The sequence below is a fragment of the Ambystoma mexicanum genome, chromosome 8 (genome assembly GCF_040938575.1).
Source record: "Ambystoma mexicanum isolate Mex_15411 chromosome 8, UKY_AmexF1_1, whole genome shotgun sequence".
Classification (NCBI taxonomy): Eukaryota; Metazoa; Chordata; class Amphibia; order Caudata; family Ambystomatidae; genus Ambystoma; species Ambystoma mexicanum.
In genome coordinates, this window is record NC_090929.1 from 1,673,017,199 (window position 1) to 1,673,041,893 (window position 24,695).

At 44.3% G+C, this 24,695-nt stretch overlaps 1 protein-coding gene across 1 annotated transcript in view; it reads left to right on the forward strand.

Annotated features, from left to right (window-relative positions):
- WDR11 (WD repeat domain 11) overlaps nucleotides 1-24,695 on the forward strand; it is a 1,001,187-nt gene that overhangs the window by 16,945 nt on the left and 959,547 nt on the right. The window contains exon 2 of the mRNA XM_069611952.1: nucleotides 22,661-22,772. Within this exon, the coding sequence (XP_069468053.1) occupies nucleotides 22,661-22,772 (112 nt within the window). The remainder of the gene's footprint in view (nucleotides 1-22,660; nucleotides 22,773-24,695) is intronic.

Here is a 24,695-nt window from a genome sequence, read left to right on the forward strand (position 1 = left end):
CTTATATTAGCCTCGAACATAAACCCGCTTGACCAAATACATTTATTTTGGCTCCGGCTGGGTTTATTCGCCATTTCTTTTGGTTAAAGTCTTTCTCGTGTTTTTCTCTGTGCGCCAAACCGGGGTTGATTCCTTTGTTCCCTGTCTTTTCGTGGGCTTCTGCACAGAAGCCCTCCTTAAGGCGCCTGAAAGTCTAGGTAGGCAGGATGTGAGGGAGGGATCTTCAGACCCCTGCCATGGGTTCCCTTGGTAACCCAAGTCGCACTCTTGTCTGATTGGCTAAGGAGACTGGCCTTACCAGGCCAGCCACCCTGCTGTGTGATTGACAGCCAGGCTGTATGAATAGGGGAAAACTGCATGAAAAGCAGGTCTCTGGGACTGGAAAGGCAGAGTCGCCACTGGAACGAAAGAACCAACGAGGAACTTGAAGAAGAGGACCCCTATAACGACTGAACCACCCGCTGAAGCCCTGCTGCAGGTCAGAATCTCCCGAATCCAATGACAGAGAAGATCCTCCAGGAAACTTCTTCCCTTGAGCTGGTGGGACCAACCAGTTTGCCCAAACGGCAAGCCAGGACCCCTCTGGTCGAATTCGCTGTACAGAGCTACAGTGGGCCGGATAGCCAGGAAGGTCGGACCCTGCTTGGGTTTTAAGGAGTGCACCTTTTATTCGTTGTTGTGCTCTGCTGCTGTTTTCTTCCCTGGGTGTCGCAGGACCCTCCAGTCTTCCTACTTCTTGTCAGTCCGACAGTCGCTTCAGGAACCGTGAACCTGCAGGAACCACCAGGAACGTCCGCCTCAGCTACAGCTCCCTCTCCGTTTGTGTTTTTTTATTTTTATTTTTTTATTATTATTTTGATTTGGCTGAATAAATCAACCTTTCAAAAGAAAATACAACACTACAACCATTAACAAATGAGAAGAAACATTCAAAATTCAATTTTACACAAACTTAGACCTAAAAGATTAAAACCAAATTAACAATACAACAGTGTTCGAATTTTTCAAATTCGCAACATAACTTTGCATTCTTAGTTCATTTGATGCAGAATCACATTCTTAACAAATTGAGCCAGTGCAATCTGAACAGAAGATTTGGTGTTAGTTACCAAATGATTCAAAATTTCTTCTTTAGAGTGAAATACTTGAAAATTGCATTTTGCATGAAAATATTTTTGCCTCCAGCAACTCCGAGCTGGACATTCAACCACTAAATGACATAGTGTTTCAGTTTGTTGCTGATTGAGCCAGTATCTGCAAAATGTTTGGTCTTGTGACACCAATTGTCTTCTTCCCAAAATCTGCCTCGTCAAGCATATGGTTCAAACGAATACATAACATCTGTGCCCTTACAAAATTAGAAGCACATTTAATTAAGTAAGGTTCTGGGCAATGCATTGTTTTGTGAGAGGACTTTACCGGACCACAGTCCACATATTCTAAACACTGCATACGAGTACTTATCCAATCAAAACGAAATAATTTCAGTTTGGCCTTCGTCGGATTCATCAGCAAGAATTCCAGGGAAATATCAGCCTTGACTAGGGTGTGTAAGACACAATCAACCCATTTCTTGGGAAATTTCATATCGGAGATTATCGAGTAGTTGGCTAACGCACCCAATATGTTGGGGGGATGATGCTCCGATTAAACATTTCCTGTAAAGTATACAGAATTTCCACAATACTTGAGTGAAAAAAGAAATTATGCCCAGTTCATAACGAATCATTGGTATTGGGGTGCATTGCGGCAACCCCAAAACTCCCTTCCAGAAGTGATTCAAGACGGTCCCAAAAGGCTCTGGGTTTCGGTGCCACTGTCTCTGCCCCATAAGTAATTCTGGGCGTTACTTTCTGTTAAAAAAAAAGGAATGATATGGACTAGTGTAAATTTACCATATCTGAACAATAGTATTTTAGCTTGTGATATTACTGAGCGATTTTTCGCATCTAGAGTTAAAGAGTAGGTGCCGTTGTTCATAACTTCTGTGAAGGGAAGACCCAAATATTTGTATTGTTGAACCGTGGTTAATTCTTGATTGTGTAGAGACCAGGTACATTTACACATTCTTTTTATGGCAGTTTTGTGGCAAACTACTACTTGGGTTTTTTCAAGATTAATGATCAAATTGTTCTCAGTAATATATTCCTGGAGTTTGTTTAGGAGATTTTGGAGTCCACAAGGTGTACATGATAATAACACTAGGTCGTCGGTATATAAAAGCCAAGTGACCTTCTGTTTACCTAGTTTGGGTGCGTCTGCAATTGCATTCTCAAATTTGATGCCTATGTCCAACAAGAACAGATTGAATAAAGTGGAGGCTAAAATGCTCCCCTGCTTTAGGCCTCGTTCAGTAGGAATTATGGCTGATATTAAACCCTCTATAGACAGTTTCACTTGCAAAGAAGTGTGAGAGTGCAAGAGTTTAATTAATGTGAGGATCGAAGAGGGACAACCATATTGTTGAAGTTTTCTGAAAAGAAGTTGGCGATCAATCGAGTGAAATGCAATACTGAAATCAACAAAGGCAACATAAAGATTATGATTTTCGTCAACATATTTGTGTTTGATTAGATTAAGCATAAGCATGTTAGGGGCATTGCCAATCCCGCTAACAAAACCAGATTGAAACAGATCTCGTTTGAATTCACGCTTTGTCCATTCATTTAACTCCTGCAAAATAATATGACTAAACAATTTGCCAGGAGCATCTAGTATGGCGATCGGACGATAACTTTGTGGCTGCTGGCAGCCACCTTTTTTATACAATGGTATAATAATAGCATGTCTCCAAGAGCTGGTATGGTTTGAGTAAAAATGATATTTTGGAAAATTTGAAATAGGACTTCTGCCCATAAGGCCGGATTGAGCTTGAATAACTTGTTCGAAAGCCCGTCCAGCCCTGGGGCTTTAGATTGACTTAGTCTGGAGATAATATGCAATATGTCACCTTTCGTAAATTTAAGATGGAATGGCACCTTACTTCCACATTCGTGCCCAACAAATGCCGTTGTGGGTTTTGCAAATCTCTTGGTAAAATGTTCAATCCAGCTCTTCTCGGTGACATTATGAGATTGTACCATAGTTTGTGAAGTGGATGTGACTGCATTTAGTGTAGTCCACATCTGAGCAGTGTTTTGATTACGGGTCATAGACATGTTCTCACCATCCCTTTGAAATAGGGTAGCCCCATGGGATCTCAACCAATTTCTGTGTCTTGTTTTAATTTTAGTCAGGAGTGTTATTCTTTATTTTAAAGGGAGAAGGAGAGCATTGCGTTTCTGCGCACGATATTCAGTTTTCTTCCTTTTGACCTGTATATCAAAGACATGATTTCTCACTAATACTGGCCGTTTATTTTTCTGACCCCTTGGTACATGTTCCTGCATAAGATCATAATAGCAGAGATTAGGGTGTTCATTGCTTAGTCACGAGTGAGTAAAGGCCGCTGTAAGAGTACTGGCATATTGGTGTATTGTTTCCTCACACCACTTAATCCTTATTTACTTGGACATTTGTTCTTAAGACACCAAAGTAAGTTGGTGCTGGCTTTTGGATTGCTGCCACGGGCGTCGGCCATTGACTTGTTAGAAGTTGGTGTTCACTGTCACTTACAGGCATTACTTTAAAAGACACCCCACTCATAAACAGCTTTGAGTCAACCTATATATATATAATCAATGGTCGCTTTGTGCATTCCACGTTGCCAAGTGTGACTTGGAGGGACATCCCCCTCCCAGGTTCCATTCAGCATACACAAGCCCTGAGAGGACAACATATGTTCCCATTGAACTAATCTAGAGTTTTCCGAAGATTTCTTAACGGAAAAAAAGTGCAAATTGAGATCACCAGCTATTACGGTATGGCTAATTTACGGTGACATCACAATAAAATCCAACATGCAGGTCATGTCCTCAAAGAAACTTTCGTCATCAATACCATTATAATTCCAATAAACATTGATTAAAGCATACAAAACTAAGCAGATTGATACTATAGATAAGTGAACAAAAGCGTTCGGGGAGTGAGTTGAAACTAACTTAATGTTAGAGCTGATTTTGATGGCAGTTAGTAGGCCAGACATTGGCGACCCTTTTCGCCTTGTAGTGCAGACTTAAAATGCATGATATGGTCTTGCCAAGTATGGGAATTAGTAAGCATAGTTTCCTGGAGCATAATTATGTCAAACTGATTTCAATTTACTTTTTGGTTATTAAACAAGAGAGTGACCACAAGAGTTCCAGGATGAAAATAATACCGGCCTGTTCTTGTACTTTTGGTTTAGTTAACTAGTTGCAGCACAGTTACACTCACATTTAGATTGCAGCACACGATCAGGGCACTCCCCACTTCCTGAAGTAGCCACTGATTCGACATCTTGCAATGGGGCCTTAACCAGGTCGTTATCAGTAGAAGGACCAAGAGTGAGCAGGAAACCCAAATCAAAAAGTTGTTTTTTGGCCGACCAAATAATGTTACGGACCAATCGAGAACGCAGCCTCAGACAACTAGTGGTCAGTATGTTTTTATCAATAAATTCAACTTGCTCAATATCAGCTGAACCCACATCCTCCAATTGGTTTACATCAGAGAATATCTCAAGGATACTCTTTCTATTTAAAAGATATTGTGGATGAGGAGCAGGACGACAGCCAATAATTAAGGTGTTTGAATTGTTGTCCCTCCGAGGAACTGCCAATTGTTTTTTTTCCAAGAGCAGACTGTTGCTGCGTTTCTGTCAAAGGATACAATGTATTTTTGGGATGGACACTAGGCAGTAATGCTTGTAACATCATAGCTATTTCTAACCCTTGTCCCTCCAATAACTCTGCCTCCTTTCTAGACTTCTCATTTGCACCCCCACCTCCTCTACTCTCAGGTACGAAGTGGGTTAGTTTTTGAGCATTGGCACCAGACTTACAACAATCATTTGGCAAGGGATGTATTTGGCCCCTTAAGCTTCTTTCAGGGACCAATTGGTTAGAAGAGATGGTTTGCGGGGCACCTACAATTGGTAGCTGAACAAAATTGACCATGTAAGCATCAACAGCCCTTCTAATTTCTTCTTGCCTGGAAGTCTGTCCAGTGAGATCAACAATATTGTCCAGCTCCCTAGGTATACCAATAGTCGCTATTGAGGGATTCGACAGTTCAACCGCTAGCGTTGATTGATGACTCTCAATAGCCTCCACCAACTTGTCCAAAGGGGCATGTGGAATAGGGTTCCGTAAAGGCTTTAGATTTCCTGCTCTAGCTTTCTGCTTCTGATTCAAAAGCACATATCTTTTCGTAATGGCAGCAGACGCTAGATTGCTTTTTTGACTTGGAGTAGTAAGAGCGATAATAAACTGTTTTGCAGAATTTGAAACATCACCTCTTTTAGTATTTATATTTTTAGATTTCTTTTTTTCTTGTGCTACTACCATTTTTTTCTTAAGGTTGCCTGGACCTTTATTTATGGATTTTGGGGCAAAAGCTTCACCGTTAGTAGTTGTGGCAAAGATTGTGTAGTTTTCTTTAACATTTAACTTTGGGGGAGGAGACGGAGAGTTAGGTTCCACATTCTCAGATGTCACTGGATCAGTAATGATCTTTTGAAAAAAAGGTACTGCAAAAGCAGCAACATTTGTTTCCAGGTTAAGACAAGACTCTTCTCTGGGATTGCCAACATTAAAGGGAGAGGAAGCTCGATCGCTATACACAGTTTTCAAAGGAGACAAGGAGTTAGATTCCACCAGACAGGTGTCCTTTAATTTTACTAGTTGGACAGTAGTTTGCCAAGCTATAATCGATGCAATCTGAGCACTTTCAGTGTTTAGCTTTTGGTTAAGCGAATCAAACAATTTGACCATGGTGTTCATAGTGGTGTTCATGGCTTCTAAAGCATGTCCCATGACTCTACTACCACTCTGTAGAGACTGGGACTCTCTATATGATGTTTGTCTGATTTGGGTGTCTCTGTTTAATGTGTGTCTAGGTGTAGGTTCTAAAAAGGATGAAGAAACATTAGAGTTTTCAAAACTTACATCAGAAAACATTTTTGGTGAAAAGGATAATTTTTCAGAAATCGTTTGCGCAGAGTAGCTGGTATGCATAGACTCTAATCAATCACTGCTACGTCTGTCAGCTCTTTGCCGGGATTTTTAAGACCCAAGTCCTGCCCGCTCACTAAAGTTTCAATTTTCTTTGTTGCACTGTCTGGGTGCACCTGATTACAGGCAGTGGTGCCTGAAGTGTGACTTACTCGCACCTGCACGTGTTCACCTTTTACCCCTGGTTCTGAAGAGGCAACATGTTCAATGCTCCTGCTGACGGTCCTGGATAGAAAGTCCGTATATCCACAGTTGCCATAGCCTTTTGTGTTTTTGCTGGAAACAAGCAGGGAGTCTGTTGGCACTGTTTCGGCGTGGAGCAGTTTCGGGGGTCAAAAAAACTTTTCAAAGACATAGTCCGTTGTTTGGGCTCTAACGGAACGTTTACACCTGCAACAGGCTGTACTGGCATGCCAGTGCGTAGCGTGTAAAGGGGCTGGTTCATCTTTGTACCAAACACCTAACAACAACAACATTATTAAAATTGCAAAATGGTTCTAATTTCTTAGCGAGTGAGATTTGAACTAAAAAAAGTGTAAACAAATACTGCAATAGAGCAAAGCAGGACTCACCGGGACTCCTCGGGTGTGCGCGCATGTGCACTGTTTGATACACACACCCACTTCTTGCACCAAAATGCCTTGTGGGGGAAGTAGTCCACTGTGAAGCGTAAGAGAGCGCACTTGGTAATCCAAGAACGGTCGATACGTCCGGGCAAAGCGGGACTCACCGGGACTCCCTCTCCGTTTTAAAGATACTGTGCAAATCCGGTTGACCGTTTCGTTCAACTGCGGTAAAAGTGTTTTAAATCTTTTGCCAATCCGAGGCTTGTCCTTCTCTTCTCTTTGAACTAACTTTTCTACCAACCAACCTCGTCAGGAATCTGTGCCACGAACTTTACCGAAAACTACCCTTAACCGTGTGATCTTGAGCAAAAGGCTTTTGACACATTGACTTTGGCCTTAAGCCTTTTCTAGCTGATCTCCTCACTGTAGTTTCTCTTGTTCAATTGCCCCGAGAACTTACCTGTTGGTTTGCCTAATTTCTAATAACTTTCTTTTCCTTCCCTTTTACATTGTTGGAGTGCCATTTTGCTCCCACTTCATTTTGTGAGCTTAACTTGTCTAGAATTTATGGGAAGTGGTGTGGTGTATTTATGATTGTGATTTTAACTTGCTTAGAATAGTAAACATTTATACAACTGTTGAGTAAATAAATATATATTCTTTTGCTTAGAAACCTTGAGTCAGTGTTTTCCTGAATCGTAGTAATTGCTGTCCTTTGTGTAGCTATTTGATACTGCTCACTTTCTCTTGAGATAAGTCTGGCTGCTCAGCCATCGCTACCACTTTAACTGTGTAGTACAGGCTTGTACCAAAGGTGAAATTGTACGGTCAGTTGCAGTTTTAATTATGTGTGGTGTTCCCAAAGGGTACTGCATATAATTCTGCCTAACGGGTGTCAATCCGAGGAATCCAGCAGATTTATATTTTGTATTTTATATTTATTTATTTAAATAGTGCCTTATGCCAAGGCGCTGTACAGAACCAATTTACAGCACCATTACATTTGGAACATAATCCAAAAGAAACACAATTCAATAACAAAAATAGTGACGGAAGAATTAAGATAGTAGTAGAACGTTTTTCAGAGCAGTATGGAAATCAGAATAAGAGTCAGCAGAACGAAGAGAGAGGGAAAGAGCATTCCAGTGAAAAAGAGCGAAAGCATTATTGCACATAAAGAGGATGAGGAGCTGAGAGATTGAGAGAGAGGGGAACATAGAAATACACAAGGGATGCAAGATAGATTGGTGCAAGGCCATGGAGAGATTTTAATGGCATACAAAGAAAGTTGAATTTAAGTCGCAAATGAAAAGATAACCATGCAAGAAAGGATAACTAAGTAGAAATAGAATCACTATGGGGGAGCAGATAAAGAAGACAAATTGAAGAGTTAAAGCTAGACTTTAAAGGGCCCAGACAGGAAACAGGAAGACCAAAGAGTAATGTAGAGCAGTGGAATAGCCTTGTAAAGATATCAAAAGTTTAGTAGCAGTAAAGGTAAGAAAGAACCTACCCTTACAAATATTAAACAGATGAAATCGACAGGAAGTAGAGAAATTATAGGAAAAGAATAGTTCAGTGTCAAGATAGAAACCAAGATTTGGCGCAGTGAGGGAAATGGGGAGGCGAGAGGGGGATACAAGACAAACGGAGGGGAAGGAGAAGGAATAGTAGAGGCTGGAAAGAAAAGAACATCAGTTTTAGAAGCATTGGGAAGAAGAGCGTTATCAGACATCCACGTTTGAATAGCGAGACACAAGCTAAGAGATCTAAATGGCTAGTAGAAAAAAATGGCTAGTAGAAAAAAAGAGAACAAGAGGGGAGTTTGAAGGCCTTTCCTGAATTTGATGAATTCACGTTATCTAAAGTGAGTTACATAGTGAAGTGGGGTACAGCAAGCTCTCTGTGGTTTCTAATGTCTGGTTGGTCGTGTGGAGAGGGCGCTTGCTGGCTGATCTCAGAGTTTTGTGTGGGACAGGCAGGGGGCCTTGAAGTGTGAGCCAAGGTATGGTTTTCAGTGCAGGCATGAGGTGGGCATGGACGCATGGCATTAGACTCTTTTGGAAGTTTCAAATCTTTTCGAGGAACCAATGTAGGATCTTTTGCACTAGTCCTATCTTGAGTTGGACAGCGACCGCTGAGGTTCAGAGGTGGCCCTAGGAAGGGAAGTATTCTTTGAGTGGGAGTGGATAATGGAGCCCATTTGCGTGGGCCACATCTGCTTGGGAAGTAAAAGAAAGGTCGGTTTTGAAGACCTTGCCCAAGTGTTCTGTTTTAAGGACTGCTTCAGTGTGTGATCCCAGGGAGCTTCGCAAGGTGAAGGCAAGAGATGAGGGGAACCTGGACCTCTGTGGAGAAACACTGTTTTGTTTCCATAAAGGCAGAGCAAACGTGTCTCGTCTCCATTGTAGAATTTGTTTCAAGTAATGTGGTCAGCTCTGGTGGTGTGTTGCTCCAGGCACCTATACTAGTGTGTCCTGTATTGCTTCCAGGTGCCTGTTGTGTTGTAGGCTAGCCTCACGATCATTAAAGATACAGAGCCCATTACCTTACTTTATTAACTCTATACATGAACTGAACTTCCTTTCCTCATTTGTCCCGCGCCCTCCCGAAGCCACATGGTTAGCCCGCAGCAGGATTTAACTATTTAATGTCGCACAACTCCTCCCCTGCACTTATCATGAAAGTTCTTGGCCTCACATCTGCTCGATCAACCGTGGTGGCCTCCCCACCATTCGATGTGGTCTTCCTGGTGACTCGCGGGTCTTTCCTCTACGCCCTGTCGATCTCTGTCTCCGTGGTCCTCTCTGTCTTTCTGTTCTTCCTCTGCTTGCGTTCACTCTGAGGTTTCTGGTTCAGAGGTGTGGAGCCGTCGGAAGAATGAGGCGTTTCGAGTTATCTCGGATCTCCTGTTGCGGTAACCATTGACCCTCTGAGTTCAGTCACTAGGAATGGTTCTGGGTCATATTGTGAGTATGTCTTCTTATGTTGCCTTTGCCAGACAGGCTCCCTGATTGGTAGTTGCTATTCCTTTGCTCCTCTTCGCCGGTCTGCCCATTCCTTGGCTTTCCTATTCCTGTCTGTGTCTTGTTCTGCCATCTAGTTTTCCAATTATATTAGGCGTGTCCGAGGTTTGTATCTTATCATTATCTCTATTGGTGTCTTCCCTGTGGCTTTGTGCGGTTCCGGTAGCTTCTTAGCATTTGGCACACCGCTTGAGGAAACGCCGTTTGGTCTAGAAGAGCTTTCTGTCTAGTCCTGTTGATGTTGGACATGAAGCATTCCACCATCCCGTTGGCCTGTGGCCACAGGGGTGTGATTCTTTGATGCTGAAACCAAGTGCGCTGCAAACTTCCTGAATTCTTGCCCTTGGAACAGGGACCCATTGTCTGTCTTCACAATGTCTGGCACCCCCAATTCACTGAATAGTTCGTCTATCACTCCTACTATGTTGCAGAAGGCTCTACTATGTGTCAGAAGGCTGTGTACTGCACGTATTTGACTATTGGGAATCTCTAGTATTTGTCCATTGTTACAGGCAGGTGGCCTCCTTATAAGGGACCGTAGAAGTCCATCGCTACTCGGTGCCAGGGTCCTTCTGGTAGCGGCACTATTTGCAGGGGACATAGGGGGAATTTGTTGCAGCCTTTTGGCAGTCTTGGCAGTGTATTTAGATATGCTCAACTATTGCGTCCATATATGGGATCCATACTTGGTTGCGTAGGATATTTTTGGTGTTTGCAGCACCTCAATGCCCTTTGTGTGCTATGTTCACTATTGTGTTTCTCAGGCATTTGGGGACCACTAGTCGGTTTCCTTGCAGAAGGATGCCTTGTTCTGTGGTGGCTAGTTCTCCTTGTATTTTGGTCATCCTTTCTAGCTCTTTTCTGTCCACCTCCTCATTCTCAAATGGTTCCCTGCGGTAGTGTTTACACCTGTTTGTGAGTTGCACGGCTGCTTGTGTGGTCTGCTCTGCTTTTGGCAGCAAACAGTGTGATGGTGAGCATCCGTGGAAGTACGTTCTCTGATAGGTAGCTGATGTAGTGTTCCGCCTCCTTCCCCAACGTTTCTTATCCTTGCCCTTCTGGGTGTCGAGATAATCTGCCGGGTTTGCATCCCCTCCGGCTTGTGGATGATGCAAAAGTTGTATTCCTGGAGCCTGATGCCCCATCTCTCAATTCGTGGAGGCATTTTTGTTTTTGGATTGCCAAAGATGGAGATGAGTGCCTGATGGTCAGTAATGAGCGTGAAAGGTTGTCTTATGACGAAATGGTGGAATATTTCTCATGCCCATACGGCCGCCAGGGTTTCTCGTTCTGCTGGAGAGTATGCTCTTTCGGTGGAGGACAGAGCTTTATTCGCATAGGTGAAAATATGCTTCTTCTGCCCGTCCGGTTCTGTTTGGGCGAGTATGGCGCCAGGCCTACTGGGCTGGTATCGACTGCTATCTCTGTGTTTCTCAATGAATTGAAATATCCTAGTTTGCGGTTGCTGACAAGTTCCATTTTGATTGCCTGGAATGCTGCTTGGCAGGTCTTGTCCCATTCGAAGGGCGAGTCTTTCTTGAGTAGTTGTCTTAACTGGTCCTGAGTGTGGCATAGTTGGGAAGGTAGCGGGCGCAGTATCCTGCCATGCCCAGGAACAAATGTAGTTCAGCTATTCATGTTGAGGCGGATAGGTCAACTATTGCACTGATTTTCTCTGGGTCCACTTTTATCCCTTGATCCGAGAAAATGTGTTCAAAGAATCTGAGACTGTCCCTGTTGATGTCACATTTCGATCTGTTCAAGGTGAGACCTGCCATGATTAGGATTTCACAAATGCGCATCAGGCAGGGCCTGATCATGTTTGTTTGAGAGGTGTTGAATACGAGTATGTCGTCGCTGTAGTTGAGTGCAGTGCGTACTGCCGCGTTCACATCTACTCTCTCGTAAACTCTGACTAGGTCAATGATCTCTGGTAACGAGAGGGGCTTTTTCCTGAAGATTGAGGATGTGCACCCTTCTATTATTCTCAGTCTAATTGCTTCTTTATCAGAGAAACTGGCAAAATCACAGCGGGTTATCTTCCTCTGTAGACATATGACGAATTCGCCAATGGTTTCGTAGGGGAGCTGCGTACACTGCTTTTGATATGTTTCCCGGCCTGAGTAGCAAAGATGTCTGTTTTATTAGGTGAATCCTGGCATCTTATGGCCCTCATGGAGTCTTCAAATTCCTCCATCCTTTCCTCCAATCTCTGACCCTGATCATGGTGGCTCCCAAGCCTTTGTTGGCAGTTGTGTTGTAGGCTAGCCTTTGCGGCCATTAACGACACGGAGCCCAGGGTGTCCGTTACCTTCATTTATTAATTCTATACATGAACTGAACTTCCTTTCCCTTTGTCTATCCCTTTCCCCCCTCCTCCCTTTTCACGCTCATACAGAACATGCTTTTGTTTGTTTAAAAGGTTGTGGACTTATTGGCTGAATGTCTGGCATATAGGCAGGATTAAAGTTATCTTAAAGTGTTAGACAAATAAAGCCTAACATTATACTGGCTGCATGATGATATGGCTTTGCTTTCTGCCCGGCTTCCAAAAGTCAAGCATTGTGCCTCAGCCATTGACATCTACAGATGGAAATGGCTACCGTGGAATGTGAAGAAGGGACCTACGAGTAGTATTTTCTCTATGTCCATGGCAGCTATTGGATGAGGATCTACATAGGGAAAGGGAGCCACGAAGTAGCCGCAGGGGGGGTGGGGGGGGGACGGGTGAGGAGGTATTGCTGAGAAGTAAAGATCTGGGGTGGGGGGAGGGTGTGGCGAGGAACTGGGTGTGGGAGATGGTGCCAGTGCCACAGGAGGCAATATGGCAGACACTCACAGGGGGCAGGCTCGAAGGAGGGCAATACAAGCCCCCCCCCCCTTCTGCGTTCCCTGATTGGCTGAGCGGTGCCACGCCGTCCCTTCCCAGGTGGTAATATAGCAATAAGCACCCCTTCTGGGGGCTTCAATGGGTGATAATTGCCCAAGGCCCCAGCACCATTATCACCCGGTGATACCACCTCAAGACTACCTGAGGCTAAACTACCCGTTAATTCACACAAAGGCATACTCTCTTAACATGGCTGCCATATAAATGAAGGTCTGGGCTCTGTGCTGACCCCCTTTTCCATTTCCATGGTGGCCATGGGTGGAGGGGGTGAGGTACGGGGCGCAGCATAAGGTGAGAGGGGGCTGGTGGTGGATGGGGTAGGGGTGAGCAGGGAGCAGAAGGGAAGATGGCCGGGCAGTTACCTACACTGCTCGGATTCCTCAGATCCCAGGCTGGGATCATTAGATTAAGCCCTGCTTTTGAACAACCTGATTGATTGATGGATGGTCCTGCCCAGGGTGCTAATTATTATTACCCAAATAAGAAGTGTTCACTGTTTGACAGGGAGAGCATTTGTTTGGATTATGCTGATAAAGTTCAGGAAGAAAGTCCTAAGATTATCCGTTATTTATTATCGTTTTTTTGAAATAATCTTTATTCCAGTGTCTTGAAACTGGTACTAAATTGAATAGGCAACCCAGGCAGCAAAGGTATAGTCGTCTTCTTTCCCTACAGCTGTGCAGAAAGGGAATTGGGGAAACTGGTACGCCATCCCTAAAATGTGGCCCAGATCACAGTTCTCGGGAGGGTTTTATAGAGTTTTGCACAATGGGCTTCATGCAGAAAAACCGGTAAGATGCATTTAGTCGATACAATAACAGTGAACATCCTTTTTTATGGAAGGGCATGATGTACAGCGCCATGCAAGACCTGTACAATTCTGCGCGGCCTATCCATGTGACGCAATGCTTGCCTGCGGCCTATCCATGTGACGCAACGCTTGCCTGCGGCCTGTCCATGTGAGGCAACGCTTTCCTGCGGCCTGTCCATGTGACGCAACGCTTTCCTGCGGCCTGTCCATGTGACGCAACGCTTTCCTGCGGCCTGTCCATGTAATCCAACGCTTTCCTGCGGCCTGTCCATGTAATCCAACGCTTTCTTGCGGCCTATCCATGTGACACAATGCTTGCCTGCGGCCTATCCATGTGACGCAACGCTTTCCTGCGGCCTGTCCATGTGAGGCAACGCTTTCCTGCGGCCTGTCCATGTGAGGCAACGCTTTCCTGCGGCCTGTCCATGTGACGCAACGCTTTCCTGCGGCCTGTCCATGTAATCCAACGCTTTCCTGCGGCATGTCCATGTAATCCAACGCTTTCTTGCGGCCTATCCATGTGACACAATGCTTGCCTGCGGCCTATCCATGTGACGCAATGCTTGCCTGCAGCCTATCCATGTGACGCAAAGCTTTCCTGCGGCCTGTCCATGTAATCCAACGCTTTCCTGCGGCCTGTCCATGTAATCCAACGCTTTCTTGCGGCCTATCCATGTGACACAATGCTTGCCTGCGGCCTATCCATGTGACGCAATGCTTGCCTGCAGCCTATCCATGTGACCTAACGCTTGCCTGCAGCATCCTTTTTACTCATAACTGGACCCGATCTAGTGACTCGCGCCCACATGGTCCAAGTTCTTTTGCTCGAGCGAGAAAACGGTAGTACCTGGGAACCACAGGTAAGCCAGCCAGCCAGCTCGCAGGAACCCCACAGGAGTCTGGGAACTACAAAAGAAATGCACTTTAATGCCTAGAACACAGGCAGGAAGGTTACATGGGAGTAAAGGGTTAGGCATCCTTCTGCTGCAGGCGCCCATCTCAACGTCTCCACCAACCGTCGCCTCTAGAATCCCCCTCACGCAACATTCTACATTCCCTCTGACATCCCTAAAATAGCCGACATCCCCACAAAGACTGCAAGGAACGCAGTCGCTCCGCAGGCTCACATGCCAGACACCACAAACACCTCGTCTTCATCGGTGATGTCTCAAGTATCACTGTGCGGGCCAACACTCCGCGCAGAAACTAACGTCATGGCAGCCTAGCTGCATTGGCTTTTCTGCTTCTGCCAGCCAATCGCACTATTGCAGTATTTCACTGGATCATCTCCCCAGCTAAGGCTGCGGTTTTGCTCTGCCTCTGTCTCATGAGCTACGAGAGATACCAAATACTGTTAGTTCCAACAAATGGTAGAATAAATGGAACCTGTAAGGGTTTCAAACAGCGGCTTGGGTGATTTAGTAGTCACATACACCTCGGTCTCCAATAGTCCTCGTTATTATCATGCTGACGTCTCTCTTTATAGCCCTCTAGAAGGTAGATAAAGACACTGTGGGCCTGATTCACAGAAGCGTTTTATAACGGCGCAATCCCATAGGAAAACGCTCTGTGAATCAGGAGCTGAGTATTTGCTGCCTGCCCATCTTCAATGTTCACGAGGGATGGGCAAGGCCCTGAAGTCCTTGTGGCTCCTGTCCTGGACCCTGCAAGACGGTACTGCGAGATCTTCAGGAATTGCCTGGTTCACAGTGCGGATGGCATCCCACTGTGCTGTGACTTGACGGCTCTGAATGTTCTAATGCGAGTGGGAGGAGAATTTCACGTTAATTTCCCAGAGGACTCTCTGTATTTTTTTTCAAACATTGACTCTGTCACCTATCAAGCGCTCTTTGACATACGGGTTTGAAAGGGTGAGCGGGGGAGGCCACTAGGGAACAGTGTTAATTAGAGGCTGTCTTTCCGGCGAGGATGGGGGGGCTTCTTCGTCTTGGATTTAATTTACAATGAAATCTTCAGTATCCGCCAAGTAGACCTTGGACCTTCAGTATCTCGCGTTGCATCTTTTTAACATGCAATTAAAAACGTATTAGCATCTTTCCCACCATTTCTCCCATCCGTGTTTGAAATGATTTGCTACCTTCTGGCGTTTTCAGGTGGATTTTTATACTGATGATGGGCTGAGTGATAGCGGAGATGGGCTGAGTGATAGCGACCTATGTGTTTCTCTTTGGCGCAAACCCAATTTCACATTGTCAGTTCAATTGCTTTCTTCCATGGCTCTATTTCTTTGAGGTAAGTATCTTTAAGAAATAATGACCCATCATGTAGATATCTGAGGGAGTCTTCCCTTCCTTTCCCTCTTTCCCTTCCCTTCCCTTCCCTTCCCTTCCTTTCCCTTCCTTTCCCTTCCTTTCCCTTCCTTCCTTTCCTTTCCTTCCGCCCGCCGCTGGGCTGAACACCCAGAGGGTGAGACGCATGCGTACCTATTGCTCCTTACTGTTCTTTGTTGTGAGTATTGGTCTGATTTCAGGGAGTAATAAAGAAAGGCAGGTAGGTTTGTGGTCTTCAACCCAGTGTGGAGCCAGTATGTTGTTCCATTAAATGGGAGCTTGCTTTCTTGTTTTCATCTTCTTTCCCAGCAAGGCTTTGCCGGGGCTTGTGTCCTGCTAGCCTCCTGAGATGGAGAGTGTTTTTTTTTTCTTGTCTGGTAGGAGTCCCTGATTGGCACTGCTTTGTAAGTTTTGAAGGCTATCTGCAATGCTATGTTGGGTGGATTCGGTTTGTTTCCAGAAAGCATCAATTAAGAAGCCCATCTAAGCGACCTTTGCCCCTCGGACGATTAGGCCGGGTCTACTGGAAGATTAGGCCGGATCTACTGTCTGCTGGGTGACTCCATGCTTGAGGTTGTTGCTCCTATTGTGATGGCTTGTTTTACAGTGACAAGCAGACTCAATGCCACTTGTAACCTGTTTGACATCGTACTAATCTGTGCTCCACCGAGGTTTATGCAAAGCGCAATACCCAGCCTTATTAAGCCCAGCCCTGCCCTTCTAAATTAAGTTTGTTCAGTGTGGTGGTTTTGTGATTCAAAGTTTCGAAACGGCCAATCCTCCTAAAATAATTAACAGAACACCACCAGCGATTTGTACAGGTTAATCCCAAAAGTAGACTTTGTTATCTTTAGGCATTGAAGGGCCAAGCCGTGCTGCTTCACCATTCTGCTTGGAAATTGGAGCCATTGTTTGGCCATCGATATCTGTCTAGTTGCTGCCTGGCTTTTCTTTGCCGCACCCCACGCTTATCCTCAGGGAACACTGAAGCAACGCTGCTTCATCCGGCTTTGTAACCTAATGCTGATGTTTTGGGCGGGAGAAATCGGCCATGGCAGTTTAAGTGGATGCGTGACAGGGCCGCCATTTCACTGGCTCTTGCAGATGCAGGCGATTGTTATCTGACGCTGAAGGCCAGCGTCTGCATGGCCATTCAAGGCAGATCTTGTTTCCTGTGGGGAACCTGTTCCTGTGCTGCTTGGATGCCAATCAAGGGCAAACATTGTTGGTTTTGGAGCATATGCTGGCTCTTTGCCTCCACATTGTGGCTAAAATAATTCTACAGACAGAAAAGAAGCAGTGTTGTTTTTTATGAGTCTCTACTGTTGCAAAACATTGATATATTCCCTACTATTTTAACTTGCCTGTCTACATATGTGTGTAATGTATCTTGCCTCCTGCAAGATGTACCCTGGGCCAGTGATGTACAAGGAGCTCCACATGAGCATTCTCTCTCTCTCTCTCTATAACATATATATATATATACACGCACGCACACACGCACACACGCACACACACACTTCTTTTCTCCTCCTCACTGCCTGTCCTTCCCCTGACATCACTTCCTTTGTCCTTCCTTCTGACATAAGAATGTGGAGTGACTATTCACTCCAAACCCTACTGGACTGTATCTTTTAAGATCACCTATTAATCTCTTCGATCCACCTGATAGGCCTTCTCATTCATTGGTCATTTTGGTGGGCCCTCTGAAGAAGGATGAACTAATGTTGGAACCTGGTCCTGGGGTTCAGCAAGGTACCCAGGCATGATGTCGTCCTCGGATGGTTTACTATCCTCAGAGTAACCTTCTGTTTGACCTGAATCAGACATGGTCAGTGAGTTGTCTCCTCTCCTTTCAACTTGAAGAAGGACGAGTACATCATTAATGTCTTGTTGCCACTCTGAGCTGTTATCATTAATAGGTTCGTTTTAACCATTGTCAGTCTCTGGTGATACTGAGTCATTATTGGTGATGGTTTGATGTGTTATTACCTGTCCCCAATCTTTAAAGTGGAATCTTTTGCTTTTCTCAGAGTATCGGCATACTGTTTCATGGTTGCCTTGGCCAGATTGTTGGTTTCTCTAATTTATGGATCCGCTGGAGGTGTTTCATGTTGACTTCTCAAATGAGGTCTTGTGCAAATGCGTCGCCTTAACATGAGTGAAGAGGGGCTGACGTAGACCTATTATGTGGCGTGTTGTGATGGTCTCAAAGCAGTTGATCTATTGCTTGTTGAAATTATTTATTGGTGAAATGTGCAATGGGGAGGGATTTCTTGATGTTACTCATGAATCGCTCTACCATGCCATTCGCTTGAGGCCATAATGGAGTAATTCTGTGATGTTGAAAACTCCTGTACTGAGCAAAGGCTTGAAAGTCCTTTCTCGTGATTCCGTCTGGTTTTACTATTTTGGACATGCCCTATGCTGTGAATGTCTTATCAAGTGCTGGAATTACCACTGAGGCAGAGATGGATGGCAGTAACTGAACTTCTGGCTCTCTGGTGTATTGACCCATGATTACTAATGCACATCAATAGCTACTTCTTCTCTATACCATCTGGCAACCATGTCATTTGTAGTGGTTCCGGCAGAGTGGGAGGTTGATTGGTTTGACAGATTTACAAATTATTGACAAAAGTTTCAGTGACTTTGTCCATCGCAGGAAACCACTCCTTTTGACATAGCATGCGTTTAGTGGACACAGTGCCTTGACGTCCTTCGTGTGCAACGTCAATCACTTTCCATTGCAGTGATGCTGGGATGACAATACATTCCTTTTTCACTACCGCTAATATATGTAAGCTGTCATTACCCACTTGTGGAGAATGTTGAGCATTTCCTTTAAGATATTTCAATGCATTGTCTGATGATATTCACAACCGGATCGTGTTGGGCAGGGTGCAAAATATGCACTTGCCACTATCCATTGGCTATTGATATTTGACTATTGGTGAGTAAGAAATGCTGTTTGTATGTATATATCTGAGGTAGCGAGTGACTTTTCTATGGCTGGCTAGTAGCTTGAAACTTGAATTTTGCCCCCTGGTGTTGGGTGTTTTGTTCAACTTCAGCCAGCGATATCCGTTCAGGTCTGGCTTGCTTTATGGCATAGTTGATGTATCTGTCTGTGTCCAATGGTTTCCTTGAGCTGGATTCCAGAGGTTTACGAAACAAGAAATCAGCCAGGTTGTGTATTATTCTGAACTTGTAATCTTGAAGCCTTAGACCCCACCTGGCAATCCAGAGAGACATGCACGCTTTTCAATTATCGAGAGCCTGATGATCAGTGACTATTGTGAAAGGTTACCATACAAGTATAGTTGAAACTGCTCTCAGGCCCCAACAACCACCAGGCTCTCCTTTTCCAGTTGAGAACATGAGTGTTCAGTCAAAGTTAGGATCGTACATGCATAAGATACTGTTCTTCGAGGTGTGGTGGAGTCCTGTTTATATTACGCCAGTATAGCACCCAGACTAGCTGGGCTGGCATGCACTGTAAACTCTGTATCACAGTTGAGGTCGAAATAGGGCCTGCAGACTGACGAAGCAATGAAATTGCGGATGTCCTCAAAAGTAGTCTGATGACTAGGAAAATGTGTGACGTTTTTTGGTTAGTTGACGTAGAGGAGCACTAATAGTGTAAAAGTCCTGAATGTAATACGTACAGTAACTGGCCAGTCCTAAAGATGATCGTAGTGCTGACCGCTTCAACGGATTTCGGGCTGTCGTGAGTGCTAACATTTTGTCTGGATAAAGTTCTATGCCTTTATTGGAGAATATATGTCCCAAAGATTCTAAGGGTATGCTTTCCAAATTCACACTTCTCACGTTGAGTGTGTGGTGCAGCTCTCCCAAAGCCATGCAAACTCATTATGCGATTCTTGAGATGTTCCAAGCACAAGAATGTAATTACAGTAATTCATACAATTAAGGGATGTGATGTAGAAATATTTCTGCAGGAGGAGATTCCAAAATGTAATCGCTTGTATCAATACAAACCCATATGAGTATCAAAAGTTATGTGATATATCTAGATCATGGTTATCCAACTCCAGGCCTCGATGGCCGGAATCCTGACGGTTTTCAGGATATCCCTCATTAATATTCATGAGGAAAAATGTGCATACATTTAGAATCATTGTATGCAAATTTATCTTATAAATATTAATGAGGGATATCCTGGAAACCCAGCATGGATCCGCCCCTCGAAGCCTGGAGTTGACAACCCTGAGATTCTAGAGATGGTTTCAGCTGGTGATAAGCTTTGTTAAGATCCAGCTTTGGGAGCCTGGTAGCTCATTGAGCAAATGAATCGTATCAGATATGCGTGATGTCTGATGGTGTTGGCTTTGAATAACCCGCTTCGGCATCCTCGTGTCCACACAAATCCTTATTTATTTTATCTAACCCTTTCTCCAGTACAGGCACAATGGGCGACACCCATGGACTGGGTCCAGGTGCTGATTCAATAATGTCTTGCGCTGTAAGGCGATTTATGTCTTCTTCAACCTGTTTCTGGTTGTTAAATTGGATACCCTGATGGTGTTGAGCCGTGGGCTTTATATTTTCATCAATTTCTGAGCTTGCTGATGCCATGAAATAACATGCTTCACGAATTCTCAACATGCTAAAAAAAGGAATGCAAAAATAAACTAACACTGCCGGGTTGCGAATACCTGGACTTAAAGGCATATGGAGAGAGGATACCTTGGGTCCAGATGGGAGGAAAAGAGTGCAAGATAAGAAGATGGGGCATGAAACAGACAGAAGAAAGTGAGAATAGCAAAAAAGGCAGGGAGTCGTAAGAGGGTAGATATCTGGGGTTGGTCGAGATGAGGACCAATAAGGAGAGTTGTTAAAAGAAAAAGCATTTATAGAACAACATGAAAAAAGCAGCTCCATTTTCAAAGCCCATTGTTCTCGCCATCGTTCAGTGTCTTAAAAATAGGGCTGATTGCATCTTCATATTGTTTGTTGGCTCTATGTGATCTGCTCAAAGATTTCATTGAATTAGTTCTTTTTACTTGTAGATTTTGCCGCAAATATATGCGGAAGGATCCACCCTCCGCCCCCCCGCATCCCCCTACCTTAGTTATTAGGCTAAACCCACCCTCACATATTTTGGGTAAAATCTGATAAAAACACATTGATGAAAATCTACTTTGATGAAATCTCCTGCGGCAAAAACTCCCTATTCCTTGTTTGTTTACATGATCTACGCAGTACCACCCGCTCTCTCATAATGCATACATTTGATCTAATATTTGATCGATAAATATGGTATTAGTTATAACAGTCCTACTTATTGTTGTTTGTTGTATTATGCAATCTAAATTTCAAGAAATGCACAAATCGCCTTACATCAGGAACTATACCGTCTGCTACTTGGCTTTTGTTTTCACCTTGAGCTTTCTCAGGTGTATTTCAGGTTTTTTTGGTCCCCTTCTTCATCCCCTCCGTACCCCCCTCACCCACCTCCGAGTTGTCCTCACTAATTTGTAAAGAAGTGGTTGGAATACCCTGGACTTTGTGCAGAGCCCACAGCTGCAGTCAGCTGCTTACTGGTAGATAAACACGACACTAGAAGGCTCCTCACACATTCATTCACCGTAAGGGATCCACAGACATGCACCAAGTCCAGCTCAACCAGAAACATTGTAAATATACTTTATAGTAACCCTAGTTTGTCTAATCTTTCTCTACAAATGTTGATTGTCCTTCTTTAATTGCGCTGCTTGACTTTGCAGCTGCAATGACGAACTGCTGTCCCACAGAGTAACCGGCTACAAGACCACACTAATGGCAGCAAAGTGCTCTACAATGCGTAATGGGACAGTAGTGCTACAGCCTCTTCAAGGAGTCTCTCGTCCTCAATACCTAGTCCATCACGTCGCCCCTCGCGCCACCTGACTCGCTAGATGCCGCCCGATCCTCTACTCCACGCCGCCCGGTACAGCTGTACCCCCTCCTCTGGGCCCCACTGTATCCTACCGCCCGCTATATATCTGTTCTGTTACCACTGAAAAGCGCTCTGTTATGCATCTGTACTCATGTACACCTCTTTAAAGTGCTTCTTCTCGAAGCTAGGTGGTGATTCAGGTGACGTTCCACAGGTTGGTATGGGTTGAAGGGCGAACAAGGAATGCCCAGGTACAGGGTTGGAGGTAGAGCTGGGTATAGAAGTGGTCAAGGGAATGGAGATGAATAGAGAAATGTGGAGTCTGCAGGGTGGAAGTATGAGAATACTGTGGTAGTGGTTGCCAGGTCCAGTGTTTGGGCTCAAGGTGGAGAAGTATTGGGGAAAGGTGAATGTGCCTTTGTGGGTAGTGCAGACTGTTTATTTATTCATTATCTATTCAAGATTTGTGCAGTGCTGACTATGTAGATGGGACTGCTTTAGAGAGCTAGTGTAGGGGGTAACTAACAGATGCTAGTAGGTGAGTGATACAAAGAAGGGCGGGGAATTCTTATTTCACAGGAAAATAGCACTTGCTTTTTAGTTTCGAAAAACATAATAAAGTGCTTGTAATGAGTGTGGGATAAAGTGCTGCTGTGCAGTGGAACTGTCTGGGAAACCTGATATCAGTGGAAAGGTGTGTGAGTCCGAGGTGGTCGCAGTCCGTGGTCAGTGCCAGCAAGCGAGCAGTGAAATGGTGAGGGGAGTCCGGCGGCTCAGGAGAGGTGTTGGGGTGAGAAGGAAATCATAGGAGCTTGAGGATACGGATGTGGCTGGGGCTGCTCTCCTTCGATGCATATGCCATGGAAAGGCTTCAGGACTGTGAAGTATGTGGGTAGAGAAGTGGAGAGCAGTGAGAACGGCATTGTGGGCTAAGTGCCAACATAAAGGGAGGAACGATTGCAATTCTTTGCTGGATGCCAAGGGGATATGCTGAGAAGGGGCTCCTGGTATGTGGGATGGTATGTCATGTTGCATGTTGATGACGTGTCAGAAGATATTCACCCTGAGTGTTGTTTTCCTAGGGGCTGGCAGGGGCTGATAGCATATGGCTGCCATTCGCTGGTCCTGGTGGTGGATTCCAACTCTGCTCAGACTCTGCAGGTCCTTGAACGACACAAGGCCAACGTGGTCAAGGTAAGTTATGATCTGTTTCTTCTGATTGGAGTCTGGGTCATCATTTCAGCTTTCCCTGACATTCATGCTGCAGGAAACACTTTTAGCATGAGCTTCCCCTAATTATACCTGTCCAGCTATACGTGCAGAGGTCAGCAAGGTAGCATTCACGATTTATGAACTATCATTCTCTTCTCATTTATCAAAACACATTTGAACCGTTTCCAGCAAACTTCTGTAGCTAATCTTTCTATATCCTAATGGATACTTCCTTCTTCCACTGTTGATCGGTTGGAAAGAAACTTTCTTTGGAGTACATCAGCTAATGTTTCCAGGAGACCTGGATGACTAGAGAACCGATATTCCAGGCCTATGATCTTAATGTATTCCAGCCAAGGAAAGTCATCTCGGCCGACCCGGTGATGGTCTATTAATATGGGTCAATGGCTTGTGCAGCCGGTTCAGATGGCCTACAAGAAGTTCATATCACCTTGAGCCCAAGATATAAAGGAATTCTTATCAATGTTTATAATAGACCGAAGCATTCATGTTTTCTATGCACTTTTAACCTGGTCAATGGGTTCTATGTTCTTTCATTGTCATTCATTATTACATAATTTTGTACACGTTTAAAAGCCAGTCGTAAAAATGACTGGCGATGAAACAACGTTATACCGGTCAAAGCTGGCATCGAGAATTGTTATCCACCAGGCCCTGGAACGGACCATGTTTGGTTATTAGCTGATTTGAATCTGCAGTATAAGCCTGTATCCATCGTGGGGGATATCATTAAGGATAAGACGGAGGCATGGAATATCTCTCCCGAAACATGCTTTTGAAATTGCTTGCATGATTTAGAACTTAGAATTGCGAGCATGCAATGGCAAAGTGCAACAAGATAGGCCCGCCACAGCTACCTTTGTGGTCGGAAACCAATATAAGAATGTGAGGGACTGGACCCGGATTGGTAACTTACAAATATATGAGAGTGCCCATCATCTTTAGTAATGCCATATGAACACGAGGAACGAGGATAATGGCACCCTTCGAAGTAACGCACTTTCTTTTCATGGGAAGACATGGATTTGGGGACTATCCAACACATCATTTACAGTAACGTCATACCCATATATGAATCCGTTCTTGTGGTGTCACATACACAAGATCATGACATATTTAACCTGTAGAATGATTTCATTATGACCATGTGTAACTAAACCCAATACAACAGTGAGGAGGTTATCCTTAGCAAAGACCGATTGGCATGATCACGAATATCTCAAAGCAAAAAGCAATTTAATATCTTGCCTAAAAAAATCTAGAACCCAAAGTACCAATGATCTACAACCAACTGCAATAATAAAGGGTGTTAATATGTGCTATGTAAAGTGCTTTGCATCAAAGCGCTATATAAATATCAAATTGCTATTATATATTGATAAGATTGCATACAAATCTCCTTAATAAGAAGAATAACTCCTTGGATGAGAATAGATGGTGTACACTCGTGACAGCAAATTTAATGAGGGCAGTGGGACACTGTTGAGACTGATCCAAGTCAATTTGAGAATTGACTTGGATCAATTGACTTACTTGGAAGTATCAATGAAAATACGTGGCATGAGCACTATAAATAGTTAGCATATTTGCCTCCCCCAACACCGCACGAGGCTCTGACATTACTGAAATCGTCTTTGTCTCCATTTTTCAAAAGCAGAAAGAACGGACCTCATGCTGCAGATGACTTGTTCAACCTTCTAACACACTCACTGGGGCCTCATTATGAGTTTGGCGGTGTGGCCAAAATGGTGGTAATGCAGTGGTAACATAGTTGCTGCATTAGCGGCGCATTACCGCACCACTGAACTATTGGGTTGGAGGTACAGTGGAGAAAAAACACCCAGCAAAATGCTGGAGGTAATTCTGCCATTTTACTGCCATAAA